Source organism: Buteo buteo, chromosome 9 (assembly GCF_964188355.1).
Source record: "Buteo buteo chromosome 9, bButBut1.hap1.1, whole genome shotgun sequence".
Taxonomy (NCBI): domain Eukaryota; kingdom Metazoa; phylum Chordata; class Aves; order Accipitriformes; family Accipitridae; genus Buteo; species Buteo buteo.
The window spans coordinates 2869672-2897310 of NC_134179.1; the positions used below are offsets into that span (position 1 = coordinate 2869672).

Below are 27639 nucleotides of genomic sequence, written 5' to 3' on the forward strand. Positions count from 1 at the left end.
TGCTGTGGCTAGACAAGCCCTTCAGTTGATGAAGCGGGCTCTGAAGTTGGTATTCTGTGCAGAGTGTGAGCTTCAGAGAAGTTTACAGAGGAGACAGAATCAATAATTGTTTGGCTCAGATGGCTTTTCTGTGTTTAGAGACTAACTGAATATCATTATGAAATGATGACTTTGAGTTCAAGTTTTTCAAGTCGCCAAATATGAAGGCTTAAAAATTGCCAGCATAATTTAGATGCAGCCTGGGGGAAAAAAAAAAAAAAAAGGCACCCAAAAACACAGAGGGTGGGAGCTGACCTTTCTTTCCCAGTTGTCTCAGTAAAGCTTTGTGTGTCTTAGCTCCGGGGTAAGGCACTGAGTCATCAGTAGTGTTATGGTTCACCTGGACTATTGATAATGTGACTAATACATGGTATCATGCAGAGGTGCAGTGTGGATGATAACTATGCTTCAGCACTTGGATTCCAGGTTTTGGCTCAGTGACAGGGATGCATTTAAGTAATTTTGTACAGTAAGCTTCTCCCTATAACAAAATTACAACAGTCAGAAGTGTATTTTGATTCAGGTCAAGGACGGAGACAGACAGGCAGACACGAGCACACAGAGATGGCTGGGGCCATGGTTCCTTCTTCCTGTAACAGTAGGTTGATACTTAGTGAAGTTTCCATTTAAGAGTAGCTAATTATCATCTTCTTACCAATGACTTCATGTTTAAATAAAAGTAGTGTTTAACGTTGCAAGTTCCCTTACTCATTTAGGTCTTTTTTCTTCCAACAAACACCTTCTGCTTAGGTTACATTTTCAAATGTCTGATACATTCTGAGGTGTTGGTCAGTGTTTGGGGCTTTTTAATACTTGCAGTAGAGAGAGTTTTATTATTCTGTCAACTCTCTTGCTATAACAGGGGCTTGCATTTTCTCATGCAGGTGCTGTGCTTGGGTTCTTTAATCTGCCACCTCAAAGCACTAAATAGTGAGGAAACCTCAAAAATCATCTTGTGATGGTGTTGCTGCAAAGATGAAACAGCTGTTTGGTAAACTACTTGGTACTTTCCAGGAGTTGCCCTATGCTAACTTCAGTACTGAGATGCTTAAATCAAAAGCCAAACATTTGCATTTTTAATCTTTGGTCTTTTCTTTAAAGGCTCTTATGTTATTTTTAGCTCCAGCTTCCTGCCAAAAGCTTTGTCCCTTTTCTTTTGGATTTTGGCTTGATGAATCCCACTAGTTATGATGTCATTGCATAGTGTGAAGTGACAGCCACAAAAAGAAAAATCTTGCTTATACCATCTGTTACAATAAACATTATGCACTCATGTTAGATTTCAAGCGGATTTGGATTGCATATTCACAACAGAAGCTGGTCTCTGCTTAGACGTATGGTAACCTCCAGCATAAAGCTTTTAATCACCAAATTCTCTATATGAGAATTTGGACTTGACATGACGTGTTGCCAGGTCTAAGGTAAGTAGTAGGGTTTTTTACCGGTGTTTAATCTTTTCCTATTAATATTGGGACTGGTAACTTGTCAAAAATGGTCCTAGAGGAATCTGCTTGAATTAGTATAATTCACTAATACCAAATGCTGGTTGACTTCTTACGCTGGTAGTCTTACAATAACTGTGGCCTGAAATAGAGAGGGGCAGATTTGCTTTAATCTGCTAAGTATTCCTCTCAAAAGATTAAAAGCAAAATGTTGATTCAGACCTGTGGTTTGAGTTCCCAGTGAGCGTATCGGCATTTGAACATGAGTCTTTCTCTGCATAATTTATCAAAGCTCTAGCTGAAGAAATTGAATTTGATGTCTATTTCGTTTTACGCAGCAAGGTCACAGATGGGTTTAGAAACCCTAAAGAATGAAAGGGCGTTAGGATCCAAGCTAAGCACATTAGCCTGTGTAATGATTTTGGTCAAAGATTAATTCTCAAGTGTAGGGTATGGCAGTGCTTGTGCGTGTACTTAAATGTTGCCACCTGTCAGGAAAGAGGGAAACTGAGAAATTGTTGAGGGTGTATGTTATTGTGGAAACCAGTTATTGCTCTTGAATGGAGCAGGATGCTTGCAGCTCCCATTTAGACTGTTGGAATAAGATTAAGTGCCTCTAAGTAGTTTGAGTTGCAGGGCTTCAAATAACTGCTTCCTTTCCAAAGTCTTTAAGTAGAGCCTTGTAGCCTCAGCACTGGAAATGTCAAGCAGTGGAGAAGGTTTTTTTTTCCTGGTAGCAAGAAGTTGGAATTTTGTGTTTGCAACGTATTGGTGCATTAGAGCTCAGCCTTCAGATGCGAATGTACACACATGGATCTGCAGGCTTACCTGGGCAAGAGCCAGACCCCAGAACAGGCCGAGTAAATTCTTGACGGGGGTCACAGAATGAAGTTAGGCTGTTCCTGTGGATGTGTGAAGCTTGGGCCTGGGACAGAGCATCGTGTCACAGCAGAAGAGACTCACTGCAGGCTGTAAAAACAGGAAAAAAAGCGTTCCTGCCCCCATCATTCCTGATAAATGCTCTGTTGTTCAAATTGCATCAATACTTGCTCTGCAACAAAGCTAGCCAGTATGTGGATATTCTGTTTAGGGCAACAGCCGCTTTCTCGGAAGCAATTTACCAATAACAAAGGCAGGAGATGAATGGCCTGCCAGAGTGCAGGCTTGATGCAATGTAATATTTTGCACTGCTGTATCCCTGTGTTGTCCGCAGCTGGCTTTATGGTCTGAATCGCAGCTTGTGATTTGCGTAGGTCCCTCACCTTCTGGCTACGTGCTTATGCTTTTGTTTTTATTGGTCTTTTTGTTGTATGCATGTACAAGATAAACTTGAGTTTGCGAATAAGAACTTAGACTAATCACAAGAGCTGAAATCTATTACCTACATTTGAATCCATAGTAGTGTATTTTATACCTGCTGTTTTAGGTAAATGCTTACATCTTGCTTCAGAATGTCTTCGTTTCTCAGGTTGAGACAAAGAAAGAAACATCAACCAGCTGATCAACTTTAAGTCCTTTTGCTTTCTCTCCCTGTCCAGCAGGTCCTTTGCTCAGCAGTGTGGCTCCAAGGAAAGACTAATGAGAAGAGCTGGATTCCTAATGTAGCAGGCCTGTTAAGATGGCAGGAAATCTTTCAAATTTGCTTAAATGTAAAATCTGCAGTACAGACAAAAGGCATTTTGAAGTTGAGGCTGAAATTCCTAGGTTTGGATGGATTTGTTGCACTCAATTATATTGAGCAAGCTTTTGCAGCTTGCTTCACATGGGAATTAGCGTGATGAGAAGAATACTTTTCAAAGTATAACTGTATGGGAGGTTTTCCACAGGGCATCTATAGCGTGTTAATTCCCCTTTTCATTGGAGGGCACTGACTAGAATACGTCATTGTAGTCCTTTTGTAATAGAGGCTGATGTATTTCAAGAGCATTACTGTTCTGAAATGGCCAGTGTCATACTTTTTAGTTGTGTGTATGCGAACAGCTAAACTGGTTGCTCCAGAGAAGAATATTATGAAGATACCCAGAAAACTTTGGGCTGCAAGCTTCATCTGTACTGTAGAAGAGAAGTCAGGAGCACTGCTTTCTAAGACTCTAAATGGCCTTTTGCTTCAGGCAAAAGCAAAGATGACTATACTTCATTTGCCTTGCTGTCCTTGGTTTCAATTTGGCTTTTTGTGTTTTCTGTCACTATCTTTAAGGGTTTTTGCAAAAAGCTAAATAGTTATTCCCCATTGTATAAGTGGCTGATAGCTTTACTCATACTGTTCTGTTACTTAATAGTCTGTGATTATTAGATTTATTTTGATCATATAACTGAGGGCATAACAAACATTTAGCCACAGCTGGTAGCAATGTCTTAACTGTCTAAGATGGGTTTAATGTGCACAGCTGTTTGTAGCTAAACTTTCAGCAGCTATTCCCCTGGTGTTGACTTTGAGATGCATTGCCACTTAGATAGTTATTCTTTTTTTTTTTTTTTTTTTTTTTTTTAAAAAGGATGTTACTGACTTGCCTGTAAGCTGCTTCTCATGCTGTAACAGGGGGCTGGTAGATTTTTACTGTTATAGCAGCTAGCTTGAAATTCTCCACATCAAGTAAAGCAGAGATTTTTGTTTTGTAATATTTGCCTTGGGATGACTTCTGTGCTTTGGAATATCTCTTCAAATACATCTCTGAGCAGCCTCCATCTAGCAGTATGTATCTACATCACATCTAGGATGACGTTCTTCGGTGATGAAGAGGATTAAAATAGTCATTAAGCTGCAAAATACACCACATGTCATGTAAATTACAAAATAAAGATACAGACAGACTGAACATGCTGGAGTGGTACAATCTGTTGGAATGCATCAGGATGTGAACATCTTTAACTTGAGCCATATTTCAGGTATCTAGCAGAAAGATGCAACTGGGGCTGAGTTTGCATATGGAAACACTTGGCCTGTTGTTGCCTGCGGACACACTTTCTTGCTTTCCTTTTCTCACCTGTGTATGAATGGATAGTTGGTCTCCTCTGCAGCACCTTGGCTCCTGAGTGAAACTTAAAATCGAGTGCTTAGCAGTGTTTGTTAGTTCTCACCACTACAGGAAGTATCCTAACTTTGGGAACAAATAGTGGCCCCAAAGCAGAGGACTGTTCTTATTATTCCTGCCTCTCTGGGCTAATATTCACATCCCTTTTATTGATAGGTATAACTGTGAAAATATAGACAACCTCTAATGGAATCGTGTGACTGGATAGTTAGTCCATTTGTCTTTGCTGTCCAGGCTTTAGAGTTACCACACACCCTTGACACACATAAATTCATTTTGTGCCAGTAACCTAACCTGTTCTCCTCCTCAAACTGGTATTACAATAGGATACAAAAATTCAGTGCAGTATTCTCAGAGTCTTCTAAGTGTTCTTAGCCTCATGACACAAATACATCTAGTACTGGTATCGTTGCTGTCTGGGCTTGCTGGGGATTGTGCAGGGAGAGGCAGCCTCAGAGATAATTAAGACGTAGTCTGTTGAGGAGCTCATTTGGGCTCTCAGTGATTTTATTTTATTTTTATTTTTTAAGATGTCCAAAATGAGGATGTGAGAATGAGATATGTTTCTAGCTGTCTCATGCTATTGCATCATCAAGCTATAATTTCAGCATGGCTTTCTCGGGTGCTGATATGTTACGATGCGAGACATCTGTATCTATTCCATAAGGCTAATTCACAGTATGAGTTGCCAGATTCTGGCAAGGTTAGTATTTGCAGCTGAGATGCGTACATAGCTGTGTTTCTGAAATAAAAAAATGCCTTAGTGGGCCTTGTGTGAAGTCAACTAGTGAAAAACATAGCCACCGTTCTCCAGGGTTCAAACTTCATGCAACATTTTCAGCCTTTGACTTTCAGAAAGCTCTATTGAAACTACTCAGCCTATGGCTAGGAAAATGGGTGACCTATTGCATCAATACACAAATCAATCCACCCTCCAATCACTGTCCTAGTGATGGGATTTACGTGTTAAGTCAGGATTTCCATTGCTGTCAATATCTGCTTGTAGAGTCAGAGAAAGTAAAACTTGTTTGTGATGGCTGACCATTTCTTTCTTTCTCACTCAAGTGTGTATCACATTGGACAAGAGTATCTGAGCAGGCAAAAAAGCTTCTCCAAGTAGTAGTAAATAGTCCCTCTCTTCTCCTGTCTGATAGCCTTTTCCAAATAGGAAAATAAAGAATTGTTTGGAATCCTTGTATTCAAAATAACACATCTTGATGTTTTTCTTTACTGTTCCTCCAGCTGGAGAATACTAAGTCTTTAGGCAAAAAAAAAAATTGTTTTGCTGCGAAGATGGACAGCCTGGACAAAGGGTTTAAAAAAAAAAAAAAAGGCAGTACCTTTCAGAGACCTCGAAAAGGAATTTCTATTGAGGTGGTGGAAGTTCTCAGTGTATACTGCCTCTTTAAGGTATAACTAGATTGTCTAAAACTCTTCTGCCTGCTCTTTTTCAAAGAACAATTACCCTCACTGTTGCAGAACAGGCATTTTTTTGCTTCCACGTTTGTAATAAAGCTTTCAGCTCATATGGTTTTGTGCTTCGAAGCCCTTACTGAAGTGCCACGTTTCTTAAAACTTGTCAAAGAACTGACCATCAGGTATATGCAGCTGCAGTATATAACTTCTTCCACCAATCTAATGTTCAATTGTAGTTCAACTAAGTGGGCAGAAAAGAAGCAAGAGTTGCTTTCTATCCCCTACCTTGAAAACTTCCAGAAAAAGCTTAAGAAAACCTCAAGGGAATAGGTATCAGTGCACACAGAGTTCATTCTTCCCACTGAAACCTGAAGAAGTTGAAATCTCATTTTTATCACAGCTAAAAATCAATTCTCCCATTTTGTTTTATTTCTGTGCAATGCTACACAGTCTGATACAGCTCAGTAGGCTGAAGAGCTATAAAACTCAGCATATGAAAATCAGGTGTGTTTGTACAACATACAAAGCCAGTTAAGTGTTATACATTGATAGCCCTGAAATATTTGAGGTTCTAGGCTAGCTTCTGTTGAACTAGTTTTACTTTCAGGATCAGAAAAATCAGTAAAGGGGATCTCAGCCTAGCCAGCTTTAGTCTGTGCTATAAATTACCACTTAATTTTCTAATAGCATTAAGCAGTTATTCTAAGTAGAGATCTGTTGCTTCCTTTAAAGAAACTGTTTAATACATCCATTAGAGTTTCAGTGCACTAGCCTAGCTATGATATGACGCTGTGACTATTAAACCCTAGCTGATGAATTAATGCTTCAGAAATAAAATGCTACTAAATTAGTCAGGATTGCTCTTAAAGAGTAAAAAAATTGAAATCCATTAAGCCATTACTGAGGTCCTTTCATCACTTTCTATGACCTTGCTGCTGACAGAATTTTAGGGGTGCTTCAGAAAGCATTTTGTCATTTGATCTCTGTCCTGTGTCATATTGCTAAATCCAGGTGTTTGAGCTCTAGGGGATAGATGGAAGTCCACCTTTTATCCTCTGCTTTGGAAGAAGGAAGTAAATGGTGAGATTTGAGCCTAAATTCTGCTATTAGTGCTGGGATCCTTCTGAGAATATGTTTGGCTGCTGGGTGACAAGCTTAAAACAAACAAGTAAAGCTTTCGCCATCTGACTTTTGGAAGTAAGAAGTATTGCTCCGAGCCATCTTCCTGCACTTCAGCCTCTCTGCTACTTAAGTAAGAAGTGCTTGTCATTGTTTATCCTGCTCTTGTTTGCTTGCTCACTCACCTCCAGGTTGCCAGCATTAGTGGAAGGAAACTGGCAGCTTTTCGTCAGTTTTATTGCTGTTTACTGGGATCAAAAATAGCTGCAGTCAGGAAAATGAAAGACTATTTTTTGGTGAGAATTTGAGATGGTTTTGCAAAGTTAATTCTCTTGCATTGATTTTTTTAAGCCATAAGTGGTAGGAACTTTTCCTAATGAGCAGCTAACTGAAAACCAAGCTTTCTTGGGGCGATGTGCATGTTGAAGTTTTCTATTTAAGAAAAAACCATATCATTTACTGTAGCTGAATAAACTTAGAATATCAGTATGGGAATCTTTAAACAGCAAATACAACGATTTTTTTAAAGCATGGATTTCTGCACCTCCAGACATTAAAGGTTCTTAAAAGTTTTTGGTTTGGATGTGAACAGTGATGTAAGGTGCTGCCTGAAAGATGGTCTATAACAAGCCATGAGCAGTTCTCAGAATAAATAACAGGAGGAGGTGTGTGGGAAGGTGTGTGGGGAGATGTTTTTGGTTTAAGAATCCCAATTTGCATTATTTCCTAAATATATTTAATAAGAGCTGAAGTTAAGTTACCTGTTCTCAGTAATACCTACTAACTGCTGACTATTTTCATAGACCCATAATTTATAGAAGTAATATGTGCTTTTGACAGAACTTTAAAAGTTTCAAGTATAAACATATCCTCAGTTCGGACACTGAAAACAGCAAGACTGTTCCATAATTTTTTTGGTAACGTGTTAATTTTGGTCTGGTTCAGCATACACTTGGCAAAGCTCTGGCAGCAGCAGCAAAGAATATACAGCAAATATACAGAATATACAAAAAAATACAGCAGCCCTGTATTTTAGCTGTGGGTTTCCTATTTTCAAAAGACGGTCATTAGCATGGTTTGGAAAACCAAGACTTAAAAACGTCATGGCTTCCTCTTCCAGACTTGAAATTCATCTGGACTGTTTGGAGGGCAGAATTACCAATGAATTTGGGGTTTGGGGTGGGTTTTTTTCAGAATATTGTGAATTTGGGGGTGGAAAGCCATGAGCATGACCCACAGAGCTTCAGTGGGGCTAGAGCAATGCCTGTTGAATTATTCCTGTGTGCTATGGGGAAGTTTGTGTGTAGCCTAATTACAGGACTTCAAGGTACCAAATGAGTGTTTTATCATGTTCCGAAACAATTGCAGTCCATGCACATAAATAGCCAATCTGTGATACTGAACAACATCTATAAAGGGAGGGATACTTGAGCTCACGAATGGTTGAAACCAAAACCAAACTGCATTCACGCTTGTTATCTTTCCTTTATCTTGCTTTTTTTTTTTTTGAGGTATTTTTCGTTACCACTTCAAATTCTTGATGCTCTTTTAAAATATGCCCTTCAGTTTCCTGCTTGCTTTTTGGACAGTTGTGTGTTGGATAAAAACATAATCTGTGCAGCCTTTTTATCTCAAGTCGTTCAAGTGGTTAGATGCATGGTTAGACTGAGTAACCGCAGGTTCCTGCAGTGGACTCTCCATTGCAGGCTTTTTTGTGAAGTCCCCAGTGGGCTTCGCAAGATCTCTAAAACAAATATTCATGGTGTTTGGGGGAGGCTTTTTGGTTTGGTTTTGTTGTTTTCCCCCCTGGCACGTAAATCACTTTCAATCAATAGTAAAGGTTTGGGTTTTGCCTGCCTGATATTAATAAATTATTCTGTTGGTCTCCTTTCTGCCAGTTTTGTCCACTAGGAAAGTTAGTGGACAAGTTGTGTGTGTACGTGAGATGTGATGAGTTTTAGTCCAGAAGTTATTTTTGATTCGAACAAATTGTTTTGAAGTGATGAAAGATTTTGTAAATATACTTTCTTGTGTATTATGGAATCTCTGTATCCTGGTAACCACAGTGATTATATTCACTAACTCTTATGTAGCTAAAGTGCCTTAAGATGGAAAGGACTTGCTGTCGAACTGTGTGGAGAAGTTACTTACAAAATAGCATATCTCACTACTCCTCCATATGCGTTCTGCTGTCAGTGAGGCCTTTATGCTGTGAACAGTGATAGTTCATATTAACAGTCAGCTCAGTAATGAAAGTTAGATCTGAAGGGAGAGTCAAATGTTTTTCCGAAGCAGAGTGGAACACTATTAAATCATAACCACTTTTCCTACGTTGTGTTTTGGATCTCCCTTCCAATTGTCCAGGAAGGCAAAATTGCCCCATGGCCATTTTCTTCAGTAGATTTTTAGCGTACATGAAAACATTAACTTGCACTGAAGTTTTCACTTGCTGGCTACCTAAGAAGACATCTTGGGTCTCTGTGGTTCAGATGCCCAAATAATTCATGTGGGAAAGCAGTAATTAGTCTTGCTGTGCAAGACAGAATGATGACACAGATTGGAGCGATGAGGGGTTGAGGATTAAACCGGGCTGAGCCCACTGGCAGGTGACCTTAGGCAAGTCACTTGACTTTGTGCCTTAGTTTAGCCCAGTAATAAATAGGTCTAGCCTCCAAGTGCTGTAATGTGACTTCGAATCGCTCCATAAAAAAAGGTACTTTAAATAGCCCTGTTGCTGTGTTTTGCTGAAAAGGGGAAGGAAGCGGCCATAAGTGCAGCCGTCTGATACTTTGCATGAAAATTGTTCCTGATGTCCTTGTGAGGAGCGGAGGGCAGCCTGACTGATTAAGCATGTTTGGACCTACCTGTGCACCTTGTAAGGCTTATTAATGGCACAGTAGTACTGCCAACCTCTTCTTTCTCCCTTATATTTTTAGGGTGGCTTTTGAGGTAAACTGTTCCAGGCCCCGCCATTACACACAAGCTTTAGTTTTGAAAGCTTGAGGCCTATCAATTAATCCTTTTTAAAGGACACTGTTCTGGGTACAGTAACATTTATTCAGGGAATATTCCAACTGAGTTGTTCTGAACTTTGTCTCTCTGCGGCTAGAAAAGAGGATGCCAAAGGCAACCATGTTACACAAACAACTTCAGGAAGCCAAGACTACGCTGAATCGTGGCTTTACTGAATTTGATTGCTGCTCCCTGAAACTAGCTGTGTACCAGTACTGCCTGCAGTGTTGCTTTCCCTATCTGAATGTGGCAGTTCCTGAGTGCAAATGTCTGACAGGCAGATTATCTGCCCAATGACTCATGTAGGTTTGGTTTATGGAGCATGATAAAGTGGAGGAGGAGGGGAAAATAATCTGCTACCTCATTAGTACAAATTCCAAGGGCAAAAAGACTGCCTGTGAGTCACAGGTACTTGGAAATATCCCTTTTTCTCTGTAGAGGAGGAAGGTGCAAAAGCAGTAGGGAATGCTTCAGGCTTCAGCAGTGTTTTGGTCTTTGTAATGCTATGGTTGCTGTTGGCACGTATGAAAGTACGTAGATTATTGTCACTGAACTTCCGAGTGTTCGAGGCTGCGTGTTAGCCATAAACAGCGGCGATCTAAATATAAACTGTACCCCAGCTAGCACTGCAGCTCCTGCATTGGTTTCCAGTTTTCTGCTGGTGCAGAATCCTCTACCACAAAAGTCAATAAAGGACGAGCAGATGAGAACTCCACCCCTTCCAGCAAGTTAAAGTAAGCCAAAGACTGCTTTACTGAGATTTCTGCCATTTAAATTCAAAAGCAAACACAGGCTGGTATTATCAGCTCACACCAGATCTGCCTGCAGACAATAATTCTTCCTGTCTTGGACCCCTGCCCATGTGCATTATTGTAATTATCAGCAATTTAAAAAAAAATAAAGCAATAAAGCTAGGATGAGCTGCTAGTCTGTAGATTTACTGCCTGCTGTGTCAGGCATTCGTTAGCCTTCCTGGGTTCAAGCCACCTATCTGCTGAATAAAAGCAGGAAGAGAAGCTAAGGAAAACAAAGTGTGAAACACAATTTGAAGCACGAATTGAAAGCTCTGCTCATGTTTATGAGTTATACATCCAAAAATGGGAATTTTAAGTATTCTGTTCAGAAGTTCTTGGGCGTAAAGTCCCTCTGCCAACTTCCCTCTTTAATTGAAGTGTTGGTTTCCTGAATACTAGCTTGCCATAAACCATTAATTCACAGGTGAGATTCATGGCAATGAACATTAGGTTTAAGGGCTGTGCGGCACGTCGAGACCTGGGAAGGCTCAGTTCTACAATGCCAACCCAACTGTTCTCCTTCCAAAAGCTTCAGCTTAACGGTTCAGATCAGCTGGCAGTGGTAGAGTTTGTGACTGCAACATTTTCTTGATTTTTTTTTTTTTTTTATTTTGCCAAGGCAAAAAAATTTATTTTTATTTTTATTTTGCCTTATGGAAGGAGAAATGCCTGTGAACTTCAGCTCTGTAGACAGCAGTAACGTGGAGTGTGCATCCGGGCTTCAAAGCAGTCGGGTCCCTGCGCAAATGTGGGTACCAATTTTTCGGTCAAGGAAAGGGTGAAAAGTTAGAATACTCGCACATTTAAAAGTTGCAGCCGTCAAGGGTTATGGTCACAGGAAGGCTGATAAGGTAACAAGATTCATTTTTGTACCAAAGGAGCTGTTAGAGTTCCTCAGTGGTCTTGCAAGTTCAGTTTATATCCACCATATCTGTGGATATTACACTGGCATAGGAAGAGTTGCAGTGTTGTGCTCCAGATAGAATAGAAAATGTATTTTTTTTAAAAAGAAAAGAATCCAGAAAAGCTTGCTTGCTTTTTTTTTTCTTTTTTTTTTTTTTTCTTTAATTAAGAGGTGGGAAGCGTTAAGTTATCTGGATAGTGACTGTGCTGAACAGCATGTTCTGAAGTCCCTCAGGTTGTGGTTCATGTGCATTCTGATTTAATAAGCAGTATTACTTTCGAGGGGCTTTGCTTAATTAAAATCAAACAGCACAAGTAATCTTTCAATGCCTGGCATTTTTTTGTCAATGTAGCAGCAAATAGTTGTGGAATACTTGTAACTCTTCTGAGCTGGACCTGCAGACAATCCTATAAAAGGCTGTGCACTTTCTTTGGAGGCGGTGAATGCCCTTGGCAGCTATTAACCTGTGTTCTCTGGCCACCAAGTCAATGCAGTTCACAGTCAGAGCTTTTTTTCAGCAGCCTAGAAATTCTAGAGACTGGAGTTTCAGTTTTAAAGCAACTTAATCTTCCACGGTTTTAACCGGCCAGGTCTCCTCGTGTTGCGGCAGAGGAAACCTGATGGAAAGTGCGAGCAGTACGAGTTTTCCTAGCAGGCTCTCAATATTTCTCAAGCCTTGCAGCCCTTCTGCCCTTTAACCATGGGCCTACTTCTCTCATCGTGCTTGTGCAACAGGCAGTGCACGTGCCCAGTGGCTGACACGTTTGCACCAAATGTGGTAGCTGGGAGACTGTGATTTTCTAGAATGCATATTCCTAGATTTTCTTTAGAAGCAATATGCTATGCGAACAGCTCTTCAGCAGAAATGAAAAGGGAATCTAAGATTTTCTGCTAAGCTCCCATCCACTCTGGTTTTGCTGGAATAAAGATCCATGTTCTGGGTAATCTGGTCAGATGGGCAAGATTACTGTAATGTTTGACCTCACGGAAAATTCAGAATGTATTTAAATTTGACGTTTTGCGGACACGTTTGTGCTCTGAAGGAAAGCTCTCGGGAACTCATTTCTATGAAATGTAAAGAATAACAACTCTTCACAAAAGAGAAACTCCAATCACCCTTCTATCCTGAAGTCCTCAGCAGCATGCCAGAAGGCTTTCCTGAATAGTGTTGGACAGGGAGCTGGATAGACAGCATGCTCAATAAGCTGTGTTGTGATGAGGTTTAATAGATCCTACAAATACAAGGCAAGGAGAATGGGTGTATTTTTCATGTTTATGCCTTTTTGAACCTGAATTGCAATGTAATGCATACATTTCAGGGGTAGCTATGAAATATTCCTTATTTTACATTAGTTGATAGGAATTCCTGTACATTGTTGTTCCCAGCATTGAAGTAGAGGCACGCTAGAGAGCAGAAACGGTTTAAATTCACGAAAAATCCTCCCTAAAGAACATCATCATGCTTTGTGGTGCCCATAATCTCTCTAGCCTTGCATCCCTCCTTTGAGATGGTAGATACAGGAAGAAAGGTATAACCCTTTTTAGAGCGTAGAGCCCAGGCCTCTGGATGGGTGAAGCTCACCAGTCAAACCCACTGTCGCAAGTTGAAGAGGCTAGTAGTAAATAAAAGATGGGATACTTGGGCAGAGACTCTTCCATCAGAGAAGGAGAAGATTTAGGGGTTTGAATTCCAGCATTTCACAACCGTAAATCAGGCACTGCATGACAGGGTGAGGAATTTAACTGACATTAACTGGCCAGAGATTTATGTGTTTATGGAATCAAATACTTCTTTGGTCTTGGAAAGCAAACTGGATTACAGAATTATACCAAAAGGCAGAGCAGAATTTATCATGAAACATCTTGTAAATGCAAGTGCCAGTGAAGAGAGTAATGGTTTATGTAACAGTCTTTTCCCAAACAACAACATTCATCTTGCTCTCATGTTATGGATATACGTTAATAGGATAATAGCTACTAAAATAATGTTTGCTGAGGACATACACAACTGGATGAACTCTCTTCTATTATGTATATGTTGCCCCTCTTGAGCTGGCAGTCTGCTTATTTAAGAGATTGAATAGTTGCTCCCCAGCACTAAAAGAGGCGGCTGCTTCCATTTATGGCTGGGAAATTCCCAAGGAAAAATGTGCTGTCAGTTTGTTCATCCCTCTGCAATGTGGAACGGGTGAATTCTCTGAAGTACTGAAGAGCTTAACTAAGGACGTGGCTTTATCCCAAGCTTGCTGCTGGTTTACATGTTCCCCAACCCTCCTTTTGCAAAGTGATGCTTGAATGTAGACGAGCTAACCTTAGGCATTGTCAGCCTGAGTGATCTGCTTTTGGTTTTGATACACCAAAGGCAATTGTGTGAAGCAACAGAAATGACTGTCCCAAAAAACTCTTGTAGGTGACTTTCCTCACTACTTAAGTAGCAGTGTTAAAGGTGTGGCCTCCACTGGTACCAATGAAGTTTGCTGTGCTGTATTCTCGCGTTACAGACAGAGTGAGATTAAAATGCTAAATTAAATAACTGATGTGATTGGTGGCTGGAGTGGATCACCAGTGGTGAAAAATTGAAGCCCATAACTCAAAAATCTTATCTTGCAGGTCATGGGGTTAAAAATTCAACTTGTGTCTTAACAGAGTTCATTAACTTACTCAACAGTGCAATTCAAGAAAAGATTTCTTCCATTTGATTAAAAGCGATGAAATCAAGCCAGTAATTAGTCTCGTTTGTTCAGCTGTGAATTGGGGCTTAGCATGTTCTGGTAGCTATGGCAGCAGCACTCGACTGATATGCAAACTATTTGAGCAATCCACGGAGGAGGAATGATACCTTTGCCACAGTGCTGAGGTGTCAGGCTGGAGAGACGGCAAAAATAAACAGGAGCTCGCATCAGCATGTAAATAGGAGGTGGTCATGATTTCAGGAGGTTGGTATGTGTTTGAACAGGAGCTTTGCTCATGCAAGAGCTGTTATGAATGGATTACTGAGGGATGTTTCTGCCTCTCGGGATGGAGCCTGCGCCTCTCCTGCTTTTGCAGTTACCTTATTTTGCTGTGTGCTTGTTAAGTTTGCTTTGAAGAAAACAGATTTCAAGCATAGGCAGTGCTAATGACCTCCAAACCGTTCATAACATGTACATTTTATTCTCTTTTGATGCACTGTATTCTTCTTACAAGGGTTAATGCTTTGTGCATACTTGATCTTGCATTTCTTTTTGTTCTTTTCAGAGTTCAGCTTGAATCTTGGATGTAGTTGTAGTGTTGTCATAAAACAAAATTGTGTTGTGGATTGTTTCCTTTAACATGTCAAGTCTTGTGTGCTCTGGAAAGTGGTTGTTGGTACTGAAGTGGTATTTGTTTGGAGAGAGATAAAAAGGCCCTCTTACGAAGTTTGTATGCGTGTATTTATTTATAGAGTTACGAAGGACCATTCCACGTGTACCTTTTTCTTATGAAATGATACGGCAGGGAGGAAGGCGGTGCAAGAGCCCAGGTTTTGCGGAGTCGTATCAGTTGGCACTTGTTAGAAGCACGTGTTTATTATTGCACCCTGTTACCCTTAGCCTCAGTGTATTCGTCAGAAGTTGTCCTATACCTGAAGCGCCTGTCTTCTCCATTAGGACAGAGAGTATGACAAATGTACCTACACTAAACTTGAAAGTGTATATGAGCTTGGAAGCATTTTGTTACTGGGACGTCGATGCTGGTATCTGTTACGTATAGTTCAGTATATCATTACTTTGTGATCTGTGCTAAAACTTTCTCTCATGAGTGTCTGTTGGGTGAAAGGGTTAGAGTAAATAGTAACCACTCGTGTAAGACTGTTTCTCTTAAGTGACATGCAGTTGAATAGTTCAATTTATGCTTTTGTGTCTCAAGTTGGTCTTATCCCCCAAGCGCTAGCCCCTGTGTTCAGTGCTAGACAATCCCTGATGTTCTGAGTGTTGAAATGTCTTATCTCCAGGCAGTGATTTTGTGTGCAAACGGGGAAAGGGAGAAATGAGCTAATTACAGTGGTGTTAATTTTTTCCTAGTATCCAGCAGCTAGGAGCTGCACATGGGTTGTCCAGTTGAATTCTTCTCTTTGCTCCTTTGTTTGCTTTAAGTGTACAGGTATTGATATAAGTTGATGGGGATCTGCAGGCAATAGGGAATGAACGGTGTCCACAGTAATGTATGCATTTTTGAGTGCATGCAAAGTCAAATATGAAGGCAGGACTGGTGGCTTAGGGTAGGGCTGCCTGCCAGGAAAAAAGAAGCTTAGGGGCAGTGGTGCCCTGAAGCCTGTGTGTATTGCTGTTTCTAATCTGCCTTGTCTGAAGTAGTTAAAATGGATTTCATTCCCCTAAACACCTTAAAGAGCTTTCGATTTAGGAGTTCATCTGTTTTTTGCCTCATACCTTTTCTTTTCTTGTATTTTTTTTCTTTTTCTTTTACAACAGCTAGTAGTTATGTAGGGAGGGAATGTTCAGCTCCCAGCATCCACTCAAGTCTTTTCAGAAAAAAAACAAGTCTGCAATTTAATTTAATCCCCTTTTTCTTCCTTTGGTCAGCCAGCAGGATTTCAGAAAGGGAGCCTGACCTTGTTTTCATTGATCAATCTGCAGTTTGACCCCAGTGTGGGTCTGGGTTGTTGGGTTTTTGTCTGCTGGTGCAGGGTGGGAAGTGAACAGAATATTCTTCAGAAACCAGGCAGTACAAATCCCCATAGGAGTGCACTGAATGAGAGACAACAGGCTTTGAGGAGTTGGTTGCAACAGCTTTGTTCTTCTGATTCAGCAGAAGTCATCTTTACTTGTATGTTTGGGCAAGAAGCTTGGGTGTTTCTATCCCAAATATTTGAAGATTTTGGGAGAAACACGTGGCTTCAAACTCTGGATTTTTGCAGTGGGAAGCAGTTATTTTATTAGTAGTAGCAATACCTGCTTTGTATGTAACCTCACAGAGGTGTTTCTGCCAAAAGTTGTTAGTATTAGTTATTTGTCTTCAAATACGGGTTTAAGTTTTTCGGACATCTGATTTAGCCTTTGCGGGCACAAGCTTTAAGTGTGAATTACTCTTGGTTTTAGTAAGCTGTTGTTGCAATAATAAAAACAGTGTTTGGAAAAACAAACAGCTTACTGGTGAAAACTTGGTGTGGGCTCACCAGCTTTAAGGAATATGGTTACAAAATAGTTTGCAAGACTCCACCGATATTCTGGATGAAGCAGGAGCTCTGAGAAGATGCCAGAGTGTTTCTGGTTCTTTGAGTTGTTCTGCATTCGATCAGATAATGCAATCAACATGTTTTGGTTTTGTTTGTCTTCACAGGCACTCGCAGCCAATGCTGGGACAGGGTTTGCTGTGGCAGAGCCTCAAATTGCCATGTTCTGCGGAAAGCTAAATATGCATGTGAATATCCAGACTGGGAAATGGGAACCTGACACTTCCGGGACCAAGAGCTGCCTTGGAAAAAAGGAAGAGATTCTGCAGTACTGCCAGGAGGTCAGTTTTCCTGTGTGATCCAGAATCTTCACTGCTGCTGAGGAATTGGATTCCAATGTAGCTGGCCAATAGCAAATTAACCCTGCAGGAGACTGACTTTCTTTTGACTAGCTCAGTTCCCTGAACTGTCCTGCTGTGTTACTGCCCAGGAAGAGCAGGGAGGACACTGTAGTGAGATTTAGGAGCTAGCTCTGATTTAGATCAGTTTACGCTGCCCCAGAAGGTCCTCGGTCTGTAAGTCCGAGAGGTATCCATCCACGTCTGCGTTTGCAGGGCTTTCTCCAAATGTTTTGCCTCTGAGCTGGTTAACCAGCATCTGCTCCAGGTCTGTGCAAAATGGAACCTGACACCTATTTTAAATAGAATGTGGCTGTGTTGTTCTCAGTAACATGTTCAGATGAGCCAGAACATTAGAAAAATATTTTCATCAAAATATTGGTGGTATTTTTAGGCTCTTCGTGCTTCATTGTAAAAAAACATAATCTCCTTTCAGTGTGTTCCAGATATAATGTAGCATATTGGCCTTGATAAGCGTCTTTAATCGCTCCTGTGAGGTGACAGGCACATAAAGTACCACAGAGAATGGTTTTTTTTAAATGGGAAAGTGATAGAGCACACCATGTCTGGGCTGGAAAACGTTTAAAACGGTTTTACAAGGCTGATATAACTAGGTCTGCATTTGGTTCACGTAGCAGAAGCCTAAATATAAGTCAGTGTCTGGGCTTGAGAACTCGAGCAGGACATAGGGATCATATTAATACACTGTAAATGGAGCAGGCATAAAGAAACCTGAGGAGGTAGGTGCATATTAGCTTGACAAGTGACGAGAGTCTGAAGATATTACTAAACCCTATTTGTTGGTGACTGCCCTTTTCCAGAGCGTATCGTGCTGCACCGGACAGAACAGGTAAATGTTTCTCCACTACCGTGCAAAGCCAAACACCTCAACTTAGTGCCAATGAAGGCTCTTGCCCCTGACCTGGCTTTCTCTTGCCCCAAAGAAGTGATGACACATGCCATTTCTCAAGCCCTGTGTGACAAACAGCTGGGGGCTTTTTTATGTCTTCAGCTGTTGTAAGCTTGATCCAGAAGAGAATGTGTGTCCGTGTGCAAATTTGAACTTCTTTTTGTGTTAGAGAATCAGCCTCGCTGCTTCTGGTTAGGAGCCACTTTGCACATTCTTTGTCCTTTCTGGAGAGAAACCTATCTCTGTGTCTTGTTAAACAGATGTATCCAGACCTTCAGATCACAAATGTTGTGGAAGCCAATCAACCTGTCAGCATCGATAGCTGGTGCAAGAGAGGGAAGAAACAGTGCAAGGACCACACTCATATTGTTGTGCCCTACAAGTGCCTGGGTGAGTGGGTGGTATGATGTGTTTGTGCATTCTTGTGGGAGGAGCAAAGAATTGCCTCTTGGCTTCTTACAGAGAGAACAACAGAGTTTATAAGGCTTCTGTCATATCAGGTTGCCATTTCCACGTCCAACTTCCACTTAAATGTTTTTATTTCCACAAGATGGAATTCTGCCTTTCTTGAACAGATCGATGGCTAGATAACAGCTGTGGTGGAATAATGGTGCCTGGCGTGAAAAAGAAATCCCCATTCTCTCTGCAACTGCCATAAAAACCTGAAGGCTATTGTATTTTGAGTATCACAAAGACATTGGGATTTAATACTGTGATCCTATTTTTGTGGAGCTTTAATATTTTGTTGCCGTGGAGACTTAAATGCTCAGTGTGTTCAGGCTTCCTGCTTTGGTCTTGGCAAGAGATCTCTATTCTGTTTCAATGACTATATTTAAACTTTGCTGTTTCAAAGAGGCCCTGCTTCTTGCAGCTGTATCCCATGTCCCCACTTTGAACTGTGAAAGAATATGAGATAAACTGCAGTGGATTTCATGGTGCTTTCCAGAATTTATACACCCACTTGAATCGGGGAACATGTTTAGCTTGTTTACCTTGCAGCTTTTGACCTGTAGGTTGTACCTGACGCTGTGCTGCACTGCATGTGTTCTTAGTAGTAAGCTTAGTCTCAGCTGGCTGAATCTCTTTTCAGTTATCCACTGGAAAAGACCTGTTTTGCAAGAAGTCTTGCGCAGTCTTGGAGAGTCTGATTGCTGGGAGCATTCAGCGGGAACCAGTTTTCGTAATTCGTAATCCATATCTCAGGTTAGCATGTGGTTTGACATAGGAGAACACAAGCAAATCTGCAGAACTGTATGGGTGCTGTTCTCCTATATATATTACCCTCCACTAGACGATCATAAAGCACTTCATAAGAAATGGAATTTGGTGTGGATACGTGCTGGGAGAAAGATGCATCTCTTTATAGTTGTGGAAATTCAGGTTTGAGAAGCAACCAAACCCAGCTGATCATACTGAGAACTTCTAAGGATGAAAGCAAGATCTCTGGATTTATAAGGAGTCATCTCTCTCAGAAAGAGTCCTCCCCCAAGCCTGTTCTCCAGCTGAAAAATAGGCTTTTAGTGACACTGCCCAAAAATTTGATAAGCATTAAACTATCTGTTAAAGTTTTTAATTACTATCTGTCGCAGTGTTCTTGACTTGTTTGGCCTAGCCTGCAAGGCAGCTTTGGTTTTCAGATCTGAGTTGCAAGTCAGTAGTCTGTATGTGTATGAAGTACCTTTTCGTTGTCTTTAGCAGTCCACAAATTGCTTGTTGTAAATGGACGATGTGTTTCTCTGGGGTGCATATGACTTTTTGATTATAGCCGAACTATGGTTTTTTGCTCCCCTTCCTGCTTGTGTCTTCCTTGCTACATTAACACACAGGCTATCTAGAGGTAGGATCTTGCTGTCATACCATGTTTAACCTCCTCCTGCCTCCCCCCACGCATGAAAGCTCTTTTGTATTTCAAAGATGAAGAGGGGAGAAGAGGAGAACCCATTAGCGCTCCCACTGAACTGTAAAATAAAGGTAACAATAGGATGATGGGAGCAGGGCTGAGCCTGGTGAGGTGTGAAAAGACAAACTGCTGACAGTTCTGGCTAGGCTGTTAGGTGGCATGGAAACACCTCTTACGCCTGCTCTGATCTGAAAAGGCAGAGGATTTTTCTGTTTTGATAGCAGTGGCCGTGAATGGGGAAGGTGTCCATTAATGTGTAGCACATAAGGGTTTTCCAGTCCCTAGGTGAATTGAGAGAACCTTCCATGTATCTTATGCGAAGGTGCTAGGATTCGGTGTGTTTCAAAAAGGCTGTTTAATGGCTGGGTTTTGGTACTGATTATTGCATTTGATCAGTGTGAGTCTTCTGCCTTCAGTCCCCAGAACCATAGTCTCTTGATTTTAAAGTTTGGTCGGGTTTAGCTTTCTTATCAGAAACTTTTCAACTAACCTCTCGTGAGAGTGAAAGAGGAAGGATTATTAACTCAGAATTGTAACTGACCTGTTTTGACGGAAGAAAATGGGGAAAAGACCATTTCTCTGTTGTGTCTAGTAGTTCAAAATTTAACTAATTTAAAAGAGATGATGAATGCTAGTTGATTTTGTTACCTTGCAATTGTCATCAGATAATCTGTCCCTAAACTCTACTTCGCTTGTGTACAGTGCATAGGAGAAGTGTCCACAAGCCTTTGGTATCAGTACTAAGGGGCTGCAAAAAAAAATTGGTCATGCAAAATATTAAAATGTATTTTGAAATCATAATGTTGAAGGTTGCTTGAACAAATAATTCTGCTCCCTGGAGTCTCCATGAGAAAAGGCATTTAACTTAAAGAACTTTTCTTCAATTTTAACAAAGGATTCCTAAAGCTGCCAGTCAGGTGTGCAAGGTATGTTACTTTGAAACACTTGAACTGAAGATCTTTTCCTGGTCTTCTCAGAGTACCTAGATGTCTCCTTATTTTAAAATTACCGGATGTGGCATTTAAATCTGCAGGAAAGAAAGAAAAATCTCAACTTTGAGAAAATGTCACGGTTTGGATTCCAGTGGCATTGTTTGTTTGTTCGGACATCTGGGCTAAGAACAGAAAGTCGTGCTCATGTAGTTCTTGTACTTCTCTGGCGTGTGTTGGTACCAAACTGAGTTGTGGTGGAAACTTAGGCTAAGTATCTTTTAAGTCCAACTAATATAGAGTCTGTAGAGCAGACCAATTCTCTCTCTCCCTTCCACCTTCCTCAAAAGCAAAAGTCTGGTTTTAAGATTGTGCCAGAATTTCATGATGCTGGTGCGGTTGTGGTTATCTAAATATTGGAATGCAGTGTATTTGCTGACTCTGGTTCTACTCTGTTTTCAGGGCTGTATAGTTTTTATTTTTCCAGCCCTCTGTGTTTTGGTTAGGACTGTCCGAGTCAGGGAATGTGCTGCAGTTAATCCTGAATTAAACCATCTGGAAACTGTTCAAAACAAAACAAAAACAAACAAGACTTACTCAGATACCCAGATACTGAAAACATAGATAACACTTGCGGCACATAAAAATTTCCAGGCTGCTACAGCACCAGACAGCATGAACTCACTTTGGTATGATGCAGCTTGTTTAGAAATTGGTGATTAAGTGGTTTGAAAACTTCGTATGCAGATGCAATCTTTTCAAAGATTTGTGTGAAATTTCTTTGGTCAATCCTGTCTGTTCCACAAGCAACTATTTATTAACTTGCACTGTAAACTTTGCCTTCAGTTCAGCCTTAGGGTTTGCATAATGTTTTGGGAATCAGCCCCTACTCCTCTTTTTACCTTGGAAACTCCGAGGCTCTGTTTTTCTGTAAATTTCCAGAGAGAGCTGCTGATCTGACCTGTCCCCGTTAAGAATATACCAAACCTTTAAGGCATTTGCAACGAGGTGTACTTAGGGGGAGTTCTGGTATTGGCTTTGGTTTCTGTTGGAAGTTGGACACGTGTGAACTATGGACGTTTCTTGTTTTTCAGTGGGTGAATTTGTAAGCGATGTCCTACTGGTTCCAGAGAAGTGCCGATTCTTCCACAAGGAGCGGATGGATGTATGTGAAAGCCATCAGCACTGGCAGACTGTGGCAAAAGAGGTAATTGAGCTGCTGTGGCCGGAATATTTATTCTGGATCTGTCCACTTGGATGCTTGTAGTATTGGAGCACGACAGTGTTTATCTCTGGGGTCTGTTATTCCCATGTTGCAGTCTATGGACTGAGGCAGGGAGCAATGAAAAAATACATTTAAAAGTACTCAACTGACTTAAAACCTGTGTAGCTAGCTGAGTTATTCTTCAGTCACAAAAAGCTATCCTAAGTAGCTTGCCCAAGATCATACTCTAGGATGGAGCTAGGAATTTGAAATCGGGTCTCTAGGATATTGCTTTAACCAATGGCTCATCCTTCTTTCCAGGGTAGAGAGCTACATTGGTCATAGGATGTTTCCTGTTTTCCTTGCATATTTTGCGTTAATGTACCTGCTGCTGCTGGGGATTTCGTTGGCAGTGCTTGCTTGGGAACAATCTGAGTTCCGTTGTGACTGATTAGTGGAGGTTTTACATAAGAGATGGATTATCTTCTCAGAATAAATCTAGCCCGTGGGTTTTTTGTTTTGTTTTGGTTTGGTTTTTTTATCTGACTAGCAAAAATGTTGCAAATTTTCTGCACACCCATTTGAGTTGGGGGTAATAAAAACAAGATCATGACAAAATGTACATGTTTTCCATTTTGTAGAAACAGCAATTGTAGAAACAGAAACACAATGATTAGTCGTGATGGTGCTAGTAAAGATGAGGTTAAGGATGTTCCAGTTAAACTTTCCATTTCTTTAAAATCCTGGGAGCCAAAACCTGTCTAAATAAAGCTGTGCTAGAGGAGTCACCTTTTAATTGAGGATAAACTTGTTGATGTCTAGCAAATTTAAAAATCACTTGCTTTTAACATACTTCTGGAGAAGTTCTACAACTATTTGGCTTATTTTACATCTGTGCTGTAACAAAGCAAAGCACAAACAAAAGGGTTCTGATGTACATAATAAAGCCTTTCTTACTTCATTCTTTTCTGGGGCACCGCAAGGCCATGTATTTCCTTAGCTTAAGAGAAGTGTATAGACTTAATGTCTAATCACAGTTTGCATTTGGCTTTTTCTTGAATTATCTGATTGATTTGCATCTACAGCACGCTAAAATAATCTTGACACAAAGTCCATTTGAGCGATTATTCACTTACTCTAATGTAAAGTTTAATAGATAAAGTTTAATGAAATGGCCAGCCCAGAAAAGCAAACAACAGTTCTGTTTCTTTCAAGAGCTCTCTCCCTTGAGTTGGCACAAAACGTCTAGTTATTTTTCCTGAACTTAGCCAGGCTGACAAGTGTCCTGGTTTCAGCTGGGATAGAGTTAATTGTCTTCCTAGTAGCTGGTACAGCGGTTGTTAGGGCTGAGGGGTGTTTGATACTGTTAACACCAGGAAGCACTGCGTGGCTCTGAATCTGGGACTTCCTGGGGATTTTGCTTAAGCTACAAGTTTCAAATCCGTTTTCCTTTGATGTTGAGACTTAGGCTGTAGTTTGCTGTTGCCTTTTTGTAAAATTTAGACCGTTGGTAGCATTCTTGGGATCTATGATAGGCAAACTTCAGCTTTATCCAAAGCAAGAACATGATGCTAAACTGACATAAATGGGCTCCTCTTTCAGGCCTGTCTGACAGAAGGGATGATCCTGCACAGTTACGGCATGCTGCTGCCCTGTGGAGTAGACCAGTTCCATGGAACAGAATATGTATGTTGTCCTCAGACAAAGGTTGTGGATGAGGCTCTGTCCAAAGAGGAGGAGGATGAAGATGAGGATGAAGACTACGACCTTTATAAAAGGTAGGATTCTTACTGGCGTAGATGTTAGCAGTTCTGTGTGTGAAGTTGCTGCATGTGAGTGTTTCACATGGTGACTCCCTTGTGGTGACGATGGAGAGGAGAATTTCTGTGCTTTTGAATTTCCCAGAGGAGTATCCTGAGCCTGAAAAAGCATTGCAGAAGGACGAATGACTTTGCACTGCTCCTATTACTGGAGGAGCTAAACAGCCCCCCTCCCTTCATCCTTACCCAGTCAAAAAGACTGTCTGATTGTTACAGTAGGTACCTCCCCCAGATATGATAGACTTTCACTTACTGAAAAGAAGCTGATGAGAAAATGCAAGGAAACCCCACTAAGCCAGGGGCATGGAGAAGCTGTCTGTAATGAGGGAAGTCCAGTTGATGGACTGATCGGTAGTTGGTATATTTATTTTTCCCATCTCTTGTGTTTCTAGAACAGATGAAAAGAGAATCATTTTTCTGGTACATCAAAGGTTGGCTGTGAAGTTATTAGCCTTAACTTTACCCCCTAATTTAACTGTATCCCTTCAGTGAGTTCCCTACAGAGGCAGGTGTAGAAGACTTCACAGGAACAGCTGTGGAGGAAGAGGAAGATGAAGATGATGAAGGGGAAGAGGAGGAGGATGTGGTGGAAGACCGTGATTACTATTACGATAGCTACAAAGTTGACGATTACAATGAAGAGACCCCCACAGAGCCTAGCAATGACAAGGCTGTTTCCGAAAAAGAAGTCAGCAGCGATATGAAATGTAAGACACATTCTAGCCTACAGGCCTCTTGCTTCCTTGAGAGTATTCTTGTTGGCTGTCAGTTGGTGATGGGTTTTTGATCAAGTCAATAAATGCCACTTGGAAGTTTTATTTGCTAGTAAGTTAGCAAACAGAGGAAAGCTGATGATGCTTATGTTTCAAGTGTTGAAATTAACTCTCTAGAGCATGGGCCATATGTTTCCAGATAAACAGCAGTTCTGCTGGCAGAAAGCCCAGTGTTTGGCACATTGAATGAGCACCTCCATGAAGGTGCAGTGTTGAGTCAGAAAACCATATCTGCATAGGCTAAGTTTGGAAAATCTTAAAGAAGCATTTGAGGTATATTATTAATTTGAAATCCTAGTTTGGGGTGATTATCTTGGATTTGGTGTTTTATACCAGTTTACGAAAAGGAAGCTAAAAGTTGTGGGCCATGCTCTGTAGAGGAGGCATAAAGCTGCCATCTGGCCATTAAAGGGTGAGGAAGATACTTGGTGCTGCCTTAATAGCCTTTGCATAAACCCTTCTCTTTCATGAAAGTAAGTCAGCCAACACAATTGGCCCTATTTTATTATATTAGTAATATATACTTACCACTGTAGTAAAGTGTACTATACTTTCGGTAGCTTTTGTTAAGTGGTCGGTGCCACTGCAGAGGGCGTCTGCCGATTGTGTGGTGCCTCAGCTTTATATGATGTCCTATGCTTTATGTGTAGAAGTGTCTGCAGAGGAAAGAAGAGGGGAGAGGGAATGAAATTCAATTAGCTACAGATCACTGAATCATTGCCAGCAGTTCTTGCATCTTTTTGGTAAAATGCCAGCATGCTGCAGATAATTTTACTTGCTGAAACAAGGCTTAGCTCATATATGTACAGGACTGTTACAGATCTGCAGGTGTTGGAACAGAATTGGAACAATATGATCAGGGTGTCTGTTTTGGGGGGTACCCAGTCTTTTTTCCCCAAAGTACCCTGAACAGTTGCTAACTTATAGACTGTATCTGTTCTCTTGCCTCAAAATAACCCAGCTGCTTGTATTGCCTGCTTATTGTGAAGCAGTCCATGTGCTGTGGCTACCTGGAGTTTCAATATTTAGTGTATAGATGTTTCAAAACTTAAAAACCTAGCGGCTCAGATTGCCATGGCAATCTCATTACTTTTGCTTAGCCTGCCTTTTCACTTGCTCTTACACCTCACCTTTAAGATGTGAAGTGTCTATCCAGGCAGAGTGCAGCGGAACAGGACATCTTTGAATGCTTTAAGCAGCCCTAATGGGTTGTCTTTCCATCACGTTGGTTTTATACCAAGAGTGGAAGCTCTACCACTGGGATACCTGAGGCATAACACTGTGGCATTGGCAAAGTAGATCCTTGCTGTTTCAGCCTCTAGCTAAGGAGAAATCACTCTAGCAGATGAGAGCTCCATGTTGAGACAACTGCTCGGGTAGCCTGCTGCTGCATGTTCGCTCCAAAGCACGATGTGCAGGCGCTTCCCAGAATAGCGCTGGTAAGCCCTGTGATGAATGCTTTTACAATGTTAAAAATCCCCCCAAAACTGACAAAAGCCCTTTGGTTGGTGAAGTAGCGATGCTGAGGCCAGCGCTGGTGCCCTAGAAGAAGGTGTGAACTAGAGCCACCACTGCATTGTGTAAGTCGCTCGGCAAGGCCTGTGCTCCTCACTAGCTCATATTCTAACCCGTCTCCACACAGCTGTCTGCTCCCAGGAGGCGATGACAGGGCCCTGCCGGGCTGTGATGCCTCGTTGGTACTTCGACCCTAACAAGAGAAAATGCATTCGCTTTATATATGGAGGCTGCGGAGGCAACAGGAACAATTTTGAGTCAGAGGAGTATTGTATGGCTGTGTGTAAAAAGATGAGTAAGTCCTGCCTCCCACTGGCCCATTTGCAGCTAGCCTCTGTCTGTCTGGCGTTTGGTGTCTCCTCCTCCTTGCCTCGGTCAAGAGAGGATACGTCTGTAGCTCATCCTTTTGGTTCTGGTGTCTGCAGCAGTTCTGTCTGTCCTTTTGCAGCAGTCTCCTCTTGTCTCTGCTTCTCTAGGTCTTTAGGGTGAACTTTCCTGGAGAAAGTGGCCCTCGACGTGTGCTGTCTGTGCTCACCGTTGGCTTGCAGCTCTTGCTGAGGGCTTAGTTGTCCTCTTCCAGATCTGTAGCAGGGACCAGGGGCTGTCTCTAACCTCTTGTGAAAACACTTAGCTTGCCTGTTTGCGTAACTGACTTTTTTTCCAAGTATATGGAAGGAAGTGCTCACTTTCCCCAGTGGTGTTACTGTGTGTACATTCGACCAGTTGGTGCTGAAAAGTAGGCTGCTACTCACCGTTCTCCTGGTAGTAGTCATTGTCTTGCTATTTTATTTTGGGAAAATATCAGAGAAGCAGTATAGAATTCAGATTCCCACTTTCAGCTCGGTTTGAAATACGAATCATGACTCAATCCCTGCGTTTTTGAGAGCTTGAGGTTTTTGGCACCAATTTCAACTGGCTTTTATGTCAGATGATAAAACTACCAAAAACATTTTAACCTCCTTGTTAATCTTATTGTTGAACTCCAGCACTTCCACTTCAGCTACCATTAAAGCCTTTTGAAAGGCTTTTTGTGTTATCTGGGGCTTGGCAGTCTGACTATACAGTCATAATCCTGTTTACAAAATGGGCTTCATGCAAGTGCTTTAGATTGGGCTGATCTAACTGAAGTGGTGAAATAAGAGATGCGGATATCAGGAGCTTTTTGTACAAAAGTTTGTCCTGTTACAGAGGGATTTGGGGCTGGAGAATGAGTTCTCTGTGTCCAAGCCTGGTTCAGAAATGCTATGAGCAGGCCCAGAATATAGTACTGATCTGACGTT

The 27639-nt window shown here is 41.2% G+C and overlaps 1 protein-coding gene across 5 annotated transcripts in view; it reads left to right on the top strand.

Annotated features, from left to right (window-relative positions):
- APLP2 (amyloid beta precursor like protein 2) overlaps nucleotides 1-27639 on the top strand; it is a 48459-nt gene that overhangs the window by 6480 nt on the left and 14340 nt on the right. For 4 of the 5 annotated variants that reach the window (XM_075034892.1, XM_075034893.1, XM_075034894.1 and 1 more), the window contains exons 2-7: nucleotides 17078-17251; nucleotides 18479-18608; nucleotides 22142-22254; nucleotides 23854-24029; nucleotides 24561-24778; nucleotides 26487-26654. In XM_075034892.1, the coding sequence (XP_074890993.1) occupies nucleotides 17078-17251; nucleotides 18479-18608; nucleotides 22142-22254; nucleotides 23854-24029; nucleotides 24561-24778; nucleotides 26487-26654 (979 nt within the window). The remainder of the gene's footprint in view (nucleotides 1-17077; nucleotides 17252-18478; nucleotides 18609-22141; nucleotides 22255-23853; nucleotides 24030-24560; nucleotides 24779-26486; nucleotides 26655-27639) is intronic. The other variant, XM_075034896.1, reaches the window with a different exon arrangement.